The sequence below is a fragment of the Oncorhynchus keta genome, chromosome 4 (genome assembly GCF_023373465.1).
Source record: "Oncorhynchus keta strain PuntledgeMale-10-30-2019 chromosome 4, Oket_V2, whole genome shotgun sequence".
NCBI lineage: Eukaryota > Metazoa > Chordata > Actinopteri > Salmoniformes > Salmonidae > Oncorhynchus > Oncorhynchus keta.
The window spans coordinates 49,051,362-49,069,990 of NC_068424.1; the positions used below are offsets into that span (position 1 = coordinate 49,051,362).

The 18,629-nt window shown below is 43.4% G+C and overlaps 1 protein-coding gene across 17 annotated transcripts in view; it reads right to left on the minus strand.

Moving 5' to 3' along the window:
- Nucleotides 1–15,370, minus strand: part of LOC118381966 (protocadherin alpha-C2-like) — a 33,457-nt gene extending 18,087 nt beyond the window's left edge. For 2 of the 17 annotated variants that reach the window (XM_052508576.1, XM_052508627.1), the window contains exon 1: nt 9,066–11,737. In XM_052508576.1, coding sequence (XP_052364536.1) covers nt 9,066–11,471 — 2,406 coding nt within the window. In that variant the 5' untranslated portion in view covers nt 11,472–11,737. Of the gene's footprint in view, nt 1–7; nt 2,602–2,910; nt 5,508–6,614; nt 8,622–9,065; nt 11,738–12,075 lie in introns of those variants that run through there. The other 15 variants (XM_052508558.1, XM_052508621.1, XM_052508559.1 and 12 more) reach the window with 11 other exon arrangements.
- Nucleotides 15,371–18,629: the final 3,259 nt, after the last annotated feature.

Genomic DNA, 18,629 nt, shown 5'->3' on the forward strand with positions numbered 1-18,629 from the left:
CTCTTACTTGCAAAGTAGAGGCCGCTGAGTCGCTGGTCTCTGTCAGGCCAGTGCTCCTTGGTAGACTGGACACGATGTATCTGGAACCCGCCTTTGGCACAGGCTGTCTGACTACCAGCTTTCCTTTCCTCGTCTCCGCTAGAAACAGACTGTACCAGTAGGCATCGTTGGAGACCAGGGTGGAATCCGCGATAGTCGAATTCCTCTCGCTGATCACGCTGTTCCTACTGGGAGGGGCCGCTTTACTTGGCATTGGTTTCTGACACTTCAGCACACAGGTGACCAATATGGTGATCAATAACAAAAAGGACACTGAGCCCAGGCCGATCACCAAATACAGGTTTAAATCTGAAAATATGTCATATTCTAGAGGCACTTCCGTCATGTCAGAGTAGGCTTTAACGGCAGTCTCCACTGTTGAGAGCTTTATGGTAACTGTAGCAGAGAGAGCAGGATCCCCGTTGTCCTTGGCGATGACAACCAGCCGTTGATGACGCGGATCTCTGTAACTGAACATTCTCATAGTACGTATCTCTCCGTTGTATTGGTCCAGACTGAATAAGGTGGCGTCAGTAACCTGTAGAAACTGGTATGTAATCCGAGAGTTCTGGACAGAGTCAGTGTCTATGGCTATCACCTTGGAGACCAGGGATCCTTTATCGGTGGATCTGGGGATCTTATCCTCCACCACGGAGCCGTGCGCGCGCCACGGAGACACTATGACCGGGGTGTTGTCGTTCTGGTCCACAATAACGATGTGAACAGTCACGTTACTGCTGAGCGGAGGAACACCAGAGTCTCTGGCCTCAATGTGGAAAATGAACTCCTTCTCTATCTCATAGTCAAACGTCTTTAGTGCGTAAAGATTACCGTTCTCCGGATTGATGGAGAACAGCATGGACATGGAGGTGTTCACTATCTCCTTCTCTATGATGAAATAAACTAGATACTGGTTTTCATGGAGGTCTGGATCAAACGCAGTGAGGGAATTTAGCAAGGCCCCAGGTGCGTTATTCTCCATAACGGGAATAGTGTAGAACGACTGGGGGAACTGTGGAACGTTGTCGTTAACGTCTAGTAGTTCTAAAGTGATAGTTTCATTGTCAGATAGCGGAGGGGAACCCCTATCTGTTACGGTAAAGGTGATTTCATATTCAGGGACCTTCTCACGATCCAGAGGCTCTGAAACTACCAACTCATAATAGTTATCAGATGACTCTCTTAGTACAAATGGCAATTGATCCGCAATGTGAATATCAACTATCCCATTGTCACCTGAATCTTTATCGCTGACACTAACTACTGCTATCACCGTGTCTACTGATATGTCCTCCTTGACTGGACTTTGAAAGGATTTGATGGAGATTTCAGGATGATTATCATTCATATCTGTGACTAGAATAGTTAACTTACACTGTCCTGATAAGGAATTGGTCCCCTTGTCGGTTGCTATGACTTCCATATCATAGATTCTAAAATCTTCATAATTAATCATTTCTTTTACTCTGATTTCTCCGTTAGTTGGGTTCAAACTGAATGTTCCTTGAGCCTTTTCTGATGTATACAAACTAAATGAATAGACGATGTCCGAATTAGTACCATCATCTATATCAGTTGCGTTCAATTTAACTACAAGACTTCCAAATGGATAGTTCTCCATTATGTTTATATTGTAATTATCCTTTTCAAATTGAGGGGCGTTGTCATTCGTGTCCAGCACGCGAACAATGATGTTGGCTGTTCCGGAGCGCGCGGGGACTCCGCCATCTACAGCGGTGAGTATTAGATTATGAACCGCCTGCTCCTCTCGGTCTAAAGTATTTTTCAAAATTAGATCAGCAAACTTTGACCCGTCTCTCCCAGTCTGAACTTCAATATTAAAATGCTCACTTTCACTGAGATAGTACGTTTTAACTGAGTTTGTTCCGACATCAGAATCCACTGCATTGTTTAAGGAAAATCTTTCCCCAGTTGGCGTGGATTCAGATATGTCCAGATGTATGGAATCTCGTCGAAAGTTCGGTGCATTGTCATTGATATCCATTATTTCCAATTCGATGTTGAATATTCGTATTGGGTTTTCGATTGTTGCATCCAATTTCAGAAAACAAGTCGTGGCTGTTTTAGAAGCGCAGAGATATTCTCGATCTATCTTCTCAACGATGTACAGTTCGCCCGTTTCTTTGTTCACATCCAAGTATTTCTTATTGGCAATGATGTCTAACCGCATCTTCCGTCTACTCAGTGTTTTCACGTCCAGTCCCAAATCAGCGGCTAGATTAGCAACAACAGAGCCTTCCTCCATTTCTTCGGGAATGGAATAATGGGTAACCGCAGACAACGTGTTCATAGTGGCAGAGAATAAAATAAAAACCGACACGTACCTTTTCCAGGGCTGAAGGACACAATGTGCCTCCATCGTTTGATTGTTTTGATCCGTGAGTGAAGCACTATAGAAAACGATACCTTTTGATGGCGGTGTGAGAAGCCAAACGTGTCGACCGTTGTACCGAGATGTATTTTAGATCATCCTTTTCACAGCGAAGGATTCAGGTCCAAGGAGACGTCCACAAATTGCATTGCTTTCTTCACTGTAACGAACTGTCATGGCGACTGTTACATCACAGAAGAGTTCGTTTTACTGGTGAGCAGCGACACTTCGCGCATTTTACCAGCATTCACACCATTGAACTTAAACCGGGGAGGAACGTTTAGTTGATTAAAATAGGTATAATAGAAACAATAGTTCTAAATGTTTTTGTTGTTTTTCGTTGTCATACTTGTTTGTTCACAACCCATAAATGAACGTTTCACCCTACATTGACTACTTTTACGCACAGACATCCAGCACTTGTTTATCAAAGGGATTAGGGGTCATTTGGTTAAATCAGATGGTGAGTTTTGTCTTACCTGCAGAGTAGAGGCCGCTGAGTCGCTGGTCTCTGTCAGGCCAGTGCTCCTTGGTAGACTGGACACGATGTATCTGGAACCCGCCTTTGGCACAGGCTGTCTGACTACCAGCTTTCCTTTCCTCGTCTCCGCTAGAAACAGACTGTACCAGTACGCATCGTTGGAGACCAGGGTGGAATCTGCGATGGTCGAATTCCTCTCGCTGATCACGCTGTTCCTACTGGGAGGGGCCGCTTTGCTGAGCTTTGGTTTCTGACATTTCAGCACACAGGTGACCAATATGGTGATCAATAACAAAAAGGACACTGAGCCCAGGCCGATCACCAAATATACGTTTACGTCTGAAAATATGTCATATTCTAGAGGCACTTCAGTCATGTCAGAGTAGGCTTTAACGGCAGTCTCCACTGTTGATAGCTTTATGGTAACTGTAGCAGAGAGAGCAGGGTCCCCGTTGTCCTTGGCGATGACAACCAGCCGTTGATGACGCGGATCTCTGTAACTGAACATTCTCATAGTACGTATCTCTCCGTTGTATTGGTCCAGACTGAATAGAGTAGCGTCAGTAACCTGTAGAAACTGGTATGTTATCCGAGAGTTCTGGACCGAGTCCGTGTCTATGGCTATCACCTTGGAGACCAGGGATCCTTTATCGGTGGATCTGGGGATCTTCTCCTCCACCACGGAGCCGTGCGCGCGCCACGGAGACACTATGACCGGGGTGTTGTCGTTCTGGTCCACAATAATGATGTGGACAGTCACGTTACTGCTGAGCGGAGGAACACCAGAGTCTCTGGCCTCAATGTGGAAAAGGAACTCCTTCTCTATCTCATAGTCAAACGTCTTTAGTGCGTAAAGATTACCATTCTCCGGATTGATGGAGAACAGCATGGACATGGAGGTGTTCACTATCTCCTTCTCTATGATGAAATAAACTAGATACTGGTTTTCATGGAGGTCTGGATCAAACGCAGTGAGGGAACTTAGCAAGGCCCCAGGTGCGTTATTCTCCATAACGGGTATAGTGTAGAACGACTGGGGGAACTGTGGAACGTTGTCGTTAACGTCTAGTAGTTCTAAAGTCATAGTTTCGTTGTCAGATAGCGGAGGGGAACCCCTGTCTGTTACCGTAAAAGTGATTTCATATTCAGGGACCTTCTCACGATCCAGAGGTTGTGAAACTACTAATTCGTAATAGTTATTAGAAGACTCTCTCAGCGCAAAAGGTAATTTATCAGCTATACGAATATCAACTTTTCCATTGTCACCTGAATCTTTATCGCTGACACTAACCACTGCTATCACCGTGTCTACTGCTATGTCCTCCTTGACTGGACTTTGAAATGATTTGATGGATATTTCAGGATGATTATCATTCATATCTGTGACTAAAATGGTTAATTTACACTGACCTGTTAAGGAATTGGGTCCTTTATCTGTTGCTATGACTTCCATGTCGTAGATCCTGAAATCTTCGTAATTGATCATTTCCTTTACCGTGATCTCACCGTTGTTAGGGTTTAAATCGAACGTTTGTTGTGTTTTCTCTGATGTATACAGGCTATAAGAATATAATATTTCCGAATTGGTGCCCTCATCTAAGTCTGTTGCATTCAATTTAACAACAAGACTTCCAATTGGAGAGTTTTCCATTATATCGATTTTGTAGTTGTCTTTGTCAAACTTAGGGGCGTTGTCGTTCGTATCAAGCACACGAACAGTAATGCTGGCTGTCCCGGAACGTGTGGGTACCCCGCCATCTACAGCGGTGAGTATTAGATTATGAACCGCCTGCTGCTCTCGATCTAAAGCCTTTTTCAGGATCAAATCAGCAAACTTTGACCCATCTCTTCCGGTCTGAATTTCTATATTGAAATGGTCACTGTCACTTAGATGGTAGGTTTTCACTGAATTAGCCCCAACATCAAGGTCAACTGCATTATTGACAGAGAACCTTTCACCGGCCTGCGTTGCTTCAGAAATATCTAAGTTTATGGTGTCCCTTCGAAAATTTGGTGCATTATCATTGATGTCCATTATCTCTAATTCGATATAAAATATCCGCTGTGGGTTTTCGACAATAGCCTCCATTTTTAGAAAACAAGATGTAGATGTCTTAGCAGTGCAAATTAATTCTCTGTCAATCCTCTCTGCGATATACAGCTGCCCCGTTTCTTTGTTCACATCCAGATATTTCTTATTCGCTATGACATCTAATCGAATCCTCCTTTTACTCAGCGTTTTTACATCCAGACCCAAATCAGCAGCTAAATTAGCAACATCGGAACCTTCTTCCATTTCCTCGGGAATAGAATAGTGAGTGACGGCAGACGCAGTGTTCAGGACTGCACTAAAAAGAAGAAAGACCGAGCCGTACCTTCCCCAGTGTTGTGCGCTGATATGCGCCTCCATTGTTATATTTGTAGACTCTGGTTACGACGCAGTCATGTGAAATAAAACAACGTGAGCCAGCCGAAGACAATATGTAAAAATAATACTTCAGAACTCCGTTGGCGTTTTAGAAGGAGCAGGGAATAAAAATGTCCTTTCTGAAGGTATTTTGCACCGGGAGCTGTCCACTGTGTTTTGTAGGCTACACCGCCTTCATTATGACGTACTGTTACGGCGACCATTGCATCACAAACGAGTCTGTTTTGCTAGCTGGTCAACAGCGACGCTTTGTGCATGTAACAAGCTTGGAGACATTTCTCTTTGCATTTAGGCGGACTATACTTGAAAAATATAACTAAAACCAGACACAAGCATCCAAACGGTTGTAGGACCATTAGCTGCAAGGTTTTAATCGAGGTAAATAATGAAAACGTATAGGGTAGCCCATGTGTTATTTACCCAGCTCTAACCAGCTCTAGTAGATTACGCGCTGTCCAGTCATTATTAGAACGGTGAAGTGGTTTCACCCAATATATTTTTATATGTTAAAAGTTGTTGTAGACCTTATCTGTTGTTGATTGAGTGTCATGTTTTCACATTGAGTGTCTTCCATTGCATATTAAAGTGCGCACTGATAGATGAACATTTACGCGCGAGGCGAACGCATAAAGACTCAAACACGGTCAGTAGGCTACAGTTAAAACAACATTTTGCAGATTTGAAATTAAGAGTGTTATTCTTACCTGCAGTGTAGAGGCTGCTGAGTCACTGGTCTCTGTCAGGCCAGTGCTCCTTGGTAGACTGGACACGATGTATCTGGAACCCGCCTTTGGCACAGGCTGTCTGACTACCAGCTTTCCTTTCCTCGTCTCCGCTAGAAACAGACTGTACCAGTAGGCATCGTTGGAGACCAGGGTGGAATCCGCGATAGTCGAATTCCTCTCGCTGATCACGCTGTTCCTACTGGGAGGGGCCGCTTTACTTGGTATTGGTTTCTGACACTTCAGCACACAGGTGACCAATATGGTGATCAATAACAAAAAGGACACTGAGCCCAGGCCGATCACCAAATACAGGTTTAAATCTGAAAATATGTCATATTCTAGAGGCACTTCAGTCATGTCAGAGTAGGCTTTAACGGCAGTCTCCACTGTTGAGAGGTTTATGGTAACTGTAGCAGAGAGAGCAGGTTCCCCGTTGTCCTTGGCGATGACAACCAGCCGTTGATGACGCGGATCTCTGTAACTGAACATTCTCATAGTACGTATCTCTCCGTTGTATTGGTCCAGATTGAATAAGGTGGCGTCAGTAACCTGTAGAAACTGGTATGTAATCCGAGAGTTCTGGACCGAGTCCGTGTCTATGGCAATCACCTTGGAGACCAGGGATCCTTTATCGGTGGATCTGGGAATCTTCTCCTCCACCACGGAGCCGTGCGCGCGCCACGGGGATACTATGACCGGGGGATTGTCGTTCTGGTCCACAATAATGATGTGGACAGTCACGTTACTGTTGAGCGGAGGAACACCAGAGTCTCTGGCCTCAATGTGGAAAAGGAACTCCTTCTCTATCTCATAGTCAAACGTCTTTAGTGCGTAAAGATTACCGTTCTCCGGATTGATGGAGAACAGCATGGACATGGAGGTGTTCACTATCTCCTTCTCTATGATGAAATAAACTAGATACTGGTTTTCATGGAGGTCTGGATCAAACGCAGTGAGGGAATTTAGCAAGGCCCCAGGTGCGTTATTCTCCATAACGGGAATAGTGTAGTACGACTGGGGGAACTGTGGAACGTTGTCGTTTACGTCTAGTAGTTCTAAAGTCATAGTTTCATTGTCAGATAGCGGAGGGGATCCCCTGTCTGTTACCGTAAAAGTGATTTCATATTCTGGGACCTTCTCACGATCCAGAGGTTGTGAAACTACCAACTCATAATAGTTATCAGAAGACTCTCTTAGTACAAATGGCAATTGATCAGCAATGTGAATATCGACTTTTCCATTTTCTCCTGAATCTTTATCGCTGACACTAACCACTGCTATCACCGTGTCTACTGCTATAACCTCCTTGACTGGACTTTGAAAGGATTTGATCGATAATTCGGGATGATTATCATTCATATCTGTCACTAAGATAGTCAGTTTGCAATGTCCAGATAAAAAATGTGTTCCTTTGTCCGTTGCTATAACTTCCATATCATATATCCTAAAATCTTCATAATTGATCATGTCCTTTACTGTTATTTCACCAGTGTTAGGGTTTAAACTGAACGTTTCTTGCGTTTTCTCTGATGTATAAAGACTATATGAATAACCTATTTCCGCATTTGAGCCCTCGTCCAAATCAGTTGCATTCAGTTTCACTACTAAACGTCCAATTGGAGAATTCTCCATTATATCTATGTTGTAGCTGTCCTTATCAAATTTAGGGGCGTTGTCATTGGCATCCAAGACACGGACAATGATATTCGCTGTGCCTGTGCGTGAAGGGACTCCTCCATCTACAGCAGTGAGTATTAGATCATGAACCGACTGCTCCTCTCTGTCTAAAGCCTTTTTCAGAATCAAATCAGTAAATTTAGACCCGTCTCTTCCGGTCTGTATTTCTATATTGAAGTGCTCACTTTCACTCAGATAGTATGTTTTAATTGAATTCGTACCAATATCTGGGTCCACTGCATTGTTCAATGAGAACCTTTCGCCCGCAGGAGTAGACTCCGCTATATCCAAGTGCATTGTGTCTCTTCGAAAATGAGGCGCATTGTCGTTAATGTCCAGTATTTCCAATTCAATGTTGAACATTCTTACTGGATTTTCAATAGTTGCATCCAATTTGAGAAAGCATGTTGTTTTTGATATGCAAAGATATTCTCTGTCAATTTTTTCAACGATGTACAGCTCTCCTGTTTTTTTGTTCACATCCAAGTATTTCTTATTGGCAATGACGTCTAACCGCATTTTTCGTCTACTTAGTTCCAGCACGTCCAGTCCCAGATCAGCAGCTAAATTGGCGACAACAGAGCCTTCCTTTAATTCCTCCGGAATAGAATAGTGAGTAACCGCATACACCGTGTTCAGGGCGGAAGAGAAAAGAAGAAAAACCGAGACGTACCTTCCCCAGTGCTCTGCGCTTCTGTGCGCCTCCATTGTTATATTTTGGTGTCCTGGTTAGTGAACAGTCAGGTCAAACACAACAAGAACAAGGAGAATAAAAATATTTACAAGAGAATAGCTCAACTCCTTTGGCGTTTATGTCGAGCCGAGCAGAAAAATGTATTTTGTTGATGGTTTCAGCACCGGGAGCTGTCCATTGCGTTGGTACACTGCCTTAATAACTATGACGAATTGTCATGGCGATTATTGCATCACAAGCGAGTGTGTTTAGCTGGTGAACAGCGACGCTTTGTGCATATAACAAGCTTGCACATCTGTTCTCCCTTCTACTTTGTTGGACTATGTCTGGATATTATATATCCAGTAATTCTAGATAGATATATGCAAATGTGTGAAGCATAATTACCTAAAAGACCAAGGTAGTCGTTATGTGATCTCCGTTTTTTGCCAGACCTTTCTATTGTAAAACTTGTTATAGACCAACATGATGTTGATTAGTTGTTTTTTCAAGAGCCAACAAGTGTTTTCTCTTAAATATCAACACATGTATAGACATTCACGCACTACGTGAATAGGTGAAGAGTCATACATGGACAACATACCACAGTAAAATAGTTTTCTGATCAGAAATTAAGAGTTTATTCTTACCTGCAGAGTAGAGGCTGCTGAGTCGCTGGTCTCTGTCAATCCCGTGCTCCTTGGTAGACTGGACACAATGTATCTGGAACCCGCCTTTGGCACAGGCTGTCTGACTACCAGATTTCCTTTCCTCGTCTCCGCTAGAAACAGACTGTACCAGTAGGCATCGTTGGAGACCAGGGTGGAATCTGCGATGGTCGAATTCCTCTCGCTGATCACGCTGTTCCTACTTGGAGGGGCCGCTTTACTTGGCATTGGTTTCTGACACTTCAGCACACAGGTGACCAATATGGTGATCAATAACAGAAAGGACACGGAGCCCAGGCCGATCACCAAATACAGGTTTATATCTGAAAATATGTCATATTCTAGAGGCAGTTCCGTCATGTCAGAGTAGGCTTTAACGGCAGTCTCCACTGTTGAGAGCTTTATGGTAACTGTAGCAGAGAGAGCAGGATCCCCGTTGTCCTTGGCGATGACAACCAGCCGTTGATGACGCGGATCTCTGTAACTGAACATTCTCATAGTCCGGATTTCTCCGTTGTATTGGTCCAGACTGAATAAGGTGGCGTCAGTAACCTGTAGAAACTGGTATGTAATCCGAGAGTTCTGGACCGAGTCCGTGTCTATGGCTATCACCTTGGAGACCAGGGATCCTTTATCGGTGGATCTGGGGATCTTCTCCTCCACCACGGAGCCGTGCGCGCGCCACGGAGACACTATGACCGGGGTGTTGTCGTTCTGGTCCACAATAATGATGTGGACAGTCACGTTACTGCTGAGCGGAGGAACACCAGAGTCTCTGGCCTCAATGTGGAAAAGGAACTCCTTCTCTATCTCATAGTCAAACGTCTTTAGTGCGTAAAGATTACCGTTCTCCGGATTGATGGAGAACAGCATGGACATGGAGGTGTTCACTATCTCCTTCTCTATGATGAAATAAACTAGATACTGGTTTTCATGGAGGTCTGGATCAAACGCAGTGAGGGAACTTAGCAAGGCCCCAGGTGCGTTATTCTCCATAACGGGTATAGTGTAGAACGACTGGGGGAACTGTGGAACGTTGTCGTTTACGTCTAGTAGTTCTAAAGTCATAGTTTCGTTGTCAGATAGCGGAGGGGAACCCCTGTCTGTTACCGTAAAAGTGATTTCATATTCAGGGACCTTCTCACGATCCAGAGGCTCTGAAACTACCAACTCGTAATAGTTATCAGAAGACTCTCTCAGCGCAAAAGGTAATTTATCAGCTATACGAATATCAACTATCCCATTGTCACCTGAATCTTTATCGCTGACACTAACCACTGCTATCACCGTGTCTACTGATATGTCCTCCTTGACTGGACTTTGAAAGGATTTGATTGATATTTCGGGATGATTATCATTCATATCCGTAACTAAAACGGTTAATTTACACTGACCTGTCAATGAATTGGACCCCTTATCCGTTGCAAGTACTTCCATATCATAGATCCTGAAATCCTCATAATTGATCATTTCCTTTACCGTGATCTCACCGTTGTTAGGGTTTAAATGGAACGTTTGTTGTGTTTTCTCTGATGTATACAGGCTATAAGAATATAATATTTCCGAATTGGTGCCCTCATCTAAGTCTGTTGCATTCAATTTAACAACAAGACTTCCAATAGGGGAGTTTTCCATTATATCGATTTTGTAGTTGTCTTTGTCAAACTTAGGGGCGTTGTCGTTCGTATCTAAAACGCGAACAACTATACTGGCTGTACCAGAGCGCGCAGGGACTCCACCGTCTTCAGCGGTGAGTATTAGATTATGAACCGCCTGCTGCTCTCGGTCTAATACCCTTTTCAGTATCAAATCAGCGAATTTTGACCCGTCTCTTCCTGTCTGAATTTCGATGGTAAAGTGCTCATTTTCGCTCAATAGGTATGTTTTCACTGAGTTTGAACCAACGTCAGGATCCACTGCATTGTTAACAGAAAATCGTTCACCACCCTGTGTTGCTTCTGAAATATCCAAGTTAATGGTGTCCCTTCGGAAATGGGGGGCGTTATCGTTGATGTCCATTATCTCGATTTCGATGTAAAAGATCCGTTGTGGATTTTCAATAATAGCTTCCATTTTAAGAAAACAGGATGTCTTAGCAGGGCAAAGATGTTCCCTGTCCATCTTCTCGACAATGTACAGCTCCCCCGTTTCTTTGTTCACATCCAGATATTTTTTATTCGAGATAATGTCCAAACGCATCTTACGTCTACTCAATGTTTTCACATCCAAACCTAAATCAGCTGCAAGATTAGCCACAACGGAGCTCTCCTCCATTTCTTCAGGAATAGAATAGTGAGTAACGGCATATGCCGTGTTCAGGGCGGCAGAGAAAATAAAGAAGACCGAGACATACCTTCTCCAGTGCTCTGCGCTGATACGTGCCTCCATTGTTATCTTTGTGAGCTTTGTTGACAAAGCAGTCAGGTCAAACAAAATGTGATACAACTGAATAAGATCTTTAAAACAGCATAGCACAATTCCTTTGGTGTTTAAGGGCGATCAGGGCAGACTAATCTCCTTTTTTGACGGATTCAGCACTGGGAGCTGTCCACCACGTTTGAACACTCTCTTCTTTATGACGAAATGTCATGGCGACGATTGCGTCGCAACATAGTGTGTTTAGCTGGTAAACAGCGACACTTTGTGCATAAAACAAGGTTGTACATCTGACTAAAACAACATACAAGGACGCAAAAGTGTGGAGCATTGTTGCCTGAAAGATTGTGATGGACCTTAAGAATAGAGCAAGACCAAGGTAGCCTTTATGTGATTTATTTGATTTTGCCACATGTATGTATCTTTTAGAGGTTTTCGTAGACCTTTGGTATAGAGATTGAGTATTCTTTTATAAGCACTGAAGTATCTTCCATTTAATAATAAAATACATGTATAGACGTTTACGCACAAGGTGAATTTGTAAAGAGTAATACACGGACAAAAGACTACATTAAAACAGCTGTTTAAATATCTGAAATTAAGAGTTTAGTATTACCTGCAAAGTAGAGGCCGCTGAGTCGCTGGTCTCTGTCAGGCCAGTGCTCCTTGGTAGACTGGACACGATGTATCTGGAACCCGCCTTTGGCACAGGCTGTCTGACTACCAGCTTTCCTTTCCTCGTCTCTGCTAGAAACAGACTGTACCAGTAGGCATCGTTGGAGACCAGGGTGGAATCCGCGATAGTCGAATTCCTCTCGCTGATCACGCTGTTCCTACTGGGAGGGGCCGCTTTACTTGGCATTGGTTTCTGACACTTCAGCACACAGGTGACCAATATGGTGATCAATAACAAAAAGGACACTGAGCCCAGGCCGATCACCAAATACAGGTTTAAATCTGAAAATATGTCATATTCTAGAGGCACTTCAGTCATGTCAGAGTAGGCTTTAACGGCAGTCTCCACTGTTGAGAGCTTTATGGTAACTGTAGCAGAGAGAGCAGGGTCCCCGTTGTCCTTGGCGATGACAACCAGCCGTTGATGACGCGGATCTCTGTAACTGAACATTCTCATAGTACGTATCTCTCCGTTGTATTGGTCCAGACTGAATAAGGTGGCGTCAGTAACCTGTAGAAACTGGTATGTAATTCGAGAGTTCTGGACCGAGTCCGTGTCTATGGCTATCACCTTGGAGACCAGGGATCCTTTATCGGTGGATCTGGGGATCTTCTCCTCCACCACGGAGCCGTGCGCGCGCCACGGAGACACTATGACCGGGGGATTGTCGTTCTGGTCCACACTAATGATGTGGACAGTCACGTTACTGCTGAGCGGAGGAACACCAGAGTCTCTGGCCTCAATGTGGAAAAGGAACTCCTTCTCTATCTCATAGTCAAACGTCTTTAGTGCGTAAAGATTACCGTTCTCCGGATTGATGGAGAACAGCATGGACATGGAGGTGTTCACTATCTCCTTCTCTATGATGAAATAAACTAGATACTGGTTTTCATGGAGGTCTGGATCAAACGCAGTGAGGGAACTTAGCAAGGCCCCGGGTGCATTATTCTCTATAACGGGTATAGTGTAGAACGACTGAGGAAAGACTGGCCCGTTATCATTGACATCCAATAGATGTAAAGTTATCGTTTCATTATCAGACAAGGGGGGCGTTCCTCCATCGGTCACAACGAGTGTGATGTCATATTCTGGCACTTGCTCACGGTCTAATGGCTCTGAGACTTTGAGCTCATAAAGGACGTCAGAGGACTTGTTCAAAACAAATGGCAGGTTTTGGTTTATAGATAGGCTGACTTTGCCATTGTCACCTGTGTCCCTATCGCTTATCCCTACGATAGCTATGACTGTCCCCACGGGAATATTCTCATTAACTGTGCTCTTATAGGATTTAACGGTGATATCGGGATAGTTGTCGTTCATATCTGTAACGCGCACTACAACTTTACACTGCCCCAATAGGGGATGCTGTCCTTTGTCCTTAGCCTCAACATGCATCTCGTAAAACGTCGTGTCTTCATAATCAATAGTGCCCTTCACTGTTATCTCTCCTGTGTTTGGATTTAGTGCAAAGACGTCTTGTGTTTTCTCTGATGTGTAAAGTGTGAATGAATACTTGATTTCTGCATTTGGGCCCTCATCTAAATCTGTGGCGTTAAGCTTCATTACTAGCGTTCCAATCGGGGAGTTCTCTGTCATATTAACGGAATAAACCGGGTGGTCGAATCGAGGGGCGTTGTCGTTGGTATCTAGCACCCTAACAATGATATTAGCTTTACCCGAGCGCGCAGGAACCCCGCCATCTACAGCGGTCAATATTAGATGATGAACGGCGTGCTCCTCTCGATCTAAAGCCTTTGTCAAAACCATGTCAACGTATTTAGTACCATCACTCCCAGTCTGAATTTCGATTGTGAAATGTTCGCTTTCACTGAGTTTGTACATTTTTACAGTGTTTATACCACCATCTGGGTCCACGGCATTTGGCAAGGAGAATCTCTCACCCGGGGTAGCCGACTCTGAAACATCAAGCTCCACCCTGTCTCTACGAAAATGAGGAGCATTATCATTGATATCTTTGATTTCTAGCTCGATATTGAAAATGCGCAAGGGACTTTCAATGATAACGTCGAGTTTAACAAAACATGTTGTTGCGGTTTTCGATGGGCAGAGGTATTCTCTGTCCATCTTTTCAACAATGTAGAGCTCCCCTGTCTTTTTGTTGACATCCAGATATTTATTGCTTTCTTGGAACATTTCAAGTTTTACCTCGCGATGAGCCAGAACTCCAACCTCCAGACCCAAATCTGCGGCTAAATTGGCCACGACGGACCCCCTCTCCATCTCCTCGGGTATGGAGTACCGAGTCACGGACAAAGTGCTGCTCCATAACGTACAAAAAACAAAGACAGCCGAGAAACACCTTTTTTCCCGATGCATTCTGAACGTTGACTTCCAGCCAGACATAGACTCCTTATACACTCGGATACTATTAATGAGTGTACAAAAATCCCGTGTAGCAGCCAGTTGTTCAGAGAATGATCGTTGTTATAAAATAAAGAGGCATGTTTGTTGAAGCTGAAACAGATCTGTTCTGCAGCAGGGCTGGACGAGAATGTCCTGGCTCCCTCTGAACAGAGCTGAGACATTTACTGGTGAACAGTGACACCGCGTGGTTAACGCAGGAGGAGAGTCAGGCTGGGAGAGAGGCCACACTGGTTGATGTGATTCTGCTAAGTATGCTACTGATATTCACATTACTAAGTATGAAGGGCATGTACACACATGGGCTAGCAGTGAATCAAGTCCACCTATTAGAATTCTCTGACCTCTACTCAATGATTATGACATCACCCGCGAAAAATATGAATAAAATACAGTTTTGCTGTCTAGTAACCTAATTTGACACAACAATAGACCGTTGGCAGGGATTTCAGCACCTCGCCAGTGGACAACGCCTGAATATCACTCTAACCAAGCGTGTTTATTCATTTCAACGTTTAGAAGGCCAAATATAGCAGGCCTGAATGGTTGAAAAACAGTACAATTACGAACAGTTTATTTTAACATACAATTAATGAATAGTCTTGACTGTAATGCTGTGTATGCAGCTGTCTCTTACGTTCCTAACTGCCTCTGTATACCCTATGAAAGTCCCGCCTAATTCCTGGTGTAAATCCCATACTGTTTTTTGAATAGGCTTCTAGTATACATAATCAAATTAATGAAGACGTGTTCATCTAAGATATTTGTCAAATTAAATTAGTATTCGTGGATTAATTTACTTCTGCAAAAAAAATGTCGTAATAGAAAACCTTAATAAAAAGGCATGGGGTAAAGGTACATTAATCCGCGAATAAGAATATCATTGCAGTTTCTTTGGACGCCTGCAAGGTTGGTGTTCTTCGTCGTCGTCTTCGTCCCCCCTCCCCCGCGCCCCCCACCTTAATAAATAACATCGAATGTGACAGCCAGACAGCCACTCACAAAGTAGAGACCATAACGATCGCTGTTCATGGTGCTACAACCATGTCTATACCGCTGCATGCTACCGAATCGACGATAGGCTTTCTCTGATGCCAGGTTGTGTATATCTTTGCTTCTGCTAATGTATACATTTTTATTGGTAGGTCTATTTGGTCGTAATTGTCTCGTGTTAAGCCTAACATTTCACGAAGCTATACAAGGTGTTGCAATGCTGCCATTTAGACTGCTGGCTAGTGGCAATCATGTCATTACTTGTTCAGTAATTAAAGTTGGAAATTCAAACATTGCAGATTGTACGCGCTCTCTCCCAGCTTGGATACAAAGTTGTTGTGCGTAAAACCAGACTATTAAGGACAAATAACACAGTCAGTCCACCCTCCAAACACTAATTTAGTAGGGATTTTTTTCATTACGCAATGTACTATGTATATGTATATTATTTAGCCGTATTTAGTTGCTATTTAGTTGCTATTTATAAACTAGTAATTAACATTACTTAAAAAACAGCCTAACAATGAGGAAAAAAGTAGTCGGCTTGACACTAAATTCAGAGTACTCAGAGGGTTTTATCTGACGGCCTTCACAAATGAGATGCAATATTCAAGGTACATTTCATTAAATCCAATGAAATCAAATACAGACATTTTCCCGTGACGCAAAAGGCATCATATGGGGAGGATGTCTGTATGTTCAAAGTTACATATGTTGAAAACTTGATCGCTGACAAGCAAAACATTTGTAGGGATTACGTCAACAATGGACTAATGAGAACAAATACAAACGGATCGTTTTGGGGTGGAGTTTTGCATTAAGGAGAATGAGAGGCTCAATTTAAGATGTTGAAAAACTGCTGTATTTCATTCACCGTTCCGTTCTGCCCCGTTTCCCTGATGTTGTTATGATATTCAAGCTGTTTTTACCATCCCTGTAACTGTGGCTTCTGCGGGGAAATCGTTTTCTTAAAACTAAAACTCATAAAGAACTACCTAAGGAAGTATTAGGCTCTTGGTCAGAAGTGCGCTTTTGAACACCTGAGTAAGCTCGACTCATTGCGCTGGAGCCGTCGTCGACTTGACCACGGCATATGTTCACCCATATCCCCTTATACTTTTATTTTTAATTTTTATTTTCTACTTGCACCAGGAAGTAGGCGGCACTTTGGTGTATTCTGTGTTCTTTGTTTCCATCACAGGTCACATGCTGAGGAACCAGAGCCCACGCACGACCTCTACAGATGACCAGGAAGCCACTGGTGAACCAGAGCCAACGTATGACCACTACAGATGACCAGGAAGCCACTTAATCCCCAAACGGATATCTCTACTCTCAAACCAATGCCAACACGATTGTGCTAATATCAACTAAACTAGCGGTCATTTCTAAAACACAACTAAGCCGTATGTGCTTTCTTGTCTGCTTCTTCCATGCATGCTTTCTGAGTGTTAGTGCCCTTTTTTTATGTGATCTAGTCCATCATGTTGAACGTGTAGCACTGTGAAATAGTTTTGTTAAGTGAGTACTTTACTTGATTAAATATTTGTTTTGAAATGCAAAGAAGCTTTTCCATCGCTCTCCCTCTGTTTGTGACTTAATGGTGCCCCCTGGTGGAGATCCAGCAGGCAGACTACATGTACTACAGATCTAGTCTTTACAGATAGTAACCTTGGTAAGTAGATCTATACTAGGCCATGGCTGGTCACATCGGCCATGCACTGTGATAGGGCTGGTGTTTCATTCAGTTATCTAAGGGTCTCCATTATCTCTGTACCATCTCTTTATTATACATATCTAGGCCATGGTGTTCAGGCCACGCTTTTTAAGAGTGTTTATTCATGTACACTGACTTTATATAAGTATTTTGCTTACCTAACTAATGTGTCCCTCCCTGTGTTTCATCGATCTAGCGAACGGGAGAAGCCGACTTGGAGGAGAATGTATGGGATTAGAGAGGGAGGTAAGAGATGAGTATAGGGATAAGCCTGCAGAATAAGCCCCATGGGTCACAGAGCTGCATGGGGTACACACATGGTCATCCCGTTCTCTAGTGATGAAACACGGAGACTCCCTCTGAGGTTAGGATATAGAGCCTTTACTAGGCTTCAATAAGGTCAAAGGTCGGAGGCAGTGGGAGAAGGCTTATATGGGAGCACTGGCATCTACACTGGATACTGAAGGGAAAGGGCATAACAGCCTCTATAGCAGGCATGAACTAGATTCAGCTGAACACCGAACATAATGACAAATCATCCGATGGAAAATTGACCGCAAGAATCCCAAACAAATATAGTATTCGACCAAACACGTACTCATTTCAAACCTTGCTTTCATTTGTATACGATCACGTGTCTCTTATGCATGGAGGGTAGTTGGGAACAGATATCTCACATTAATATCACTTGGAGCTGATCTCCTGTTTTTTTTTTATACAGTCTTTTATGTCCAATAATAACAAATAAAAATAAGAAATACAGAAATATTTTTTTTTGCTCAGAAAACTTGGAGGTGCAATTAAAACCACCAATTAGGGAACCCTGCACTATAGTAATTATGGTGATGATATTAACGTTTTGGGTCAGGGATCCTATGGAACACAACACTGCTGCAGATTCATCCATGCCATGGAGTGTACCAAACTCTATACCATGTTATATAACAGGCTATGGTTAATATTCATAGACACAACTTAATATGTTATGACATGTGAAAAATGGTATGCCTCCATTTTTAAGCCGATTCAATAGCTCTACGTACTATATCACCTTTATTTAAGTGATGTTTAGCTGAACTAACGAACTCTAGCCCTGCTGTACCGTCCCCATGGATCTCCTCCTCCTCCCCAGGAAGAGAGAAGGTTACACTCCAGTTCGAGAAGCGTCTTGCTTGCATCCATGGAGACCGTTTCCTTATTAACAAAATTATTTTCAATCTGAGGCATGCGCCGACCTAATTACCCCCGTGAATCCGGCCGATAGACTACTCATCTGTTGACATTCGGAACTCATTCCCCGGGATATTAAAAGGAAAAGGGCATGGAGAGAGTGGGCAGAAGGTTCGGCATATCGCATCCAGGTGTGGCATTTGGAACGGAAGCTGCTAGCCCGCGGCTTGTG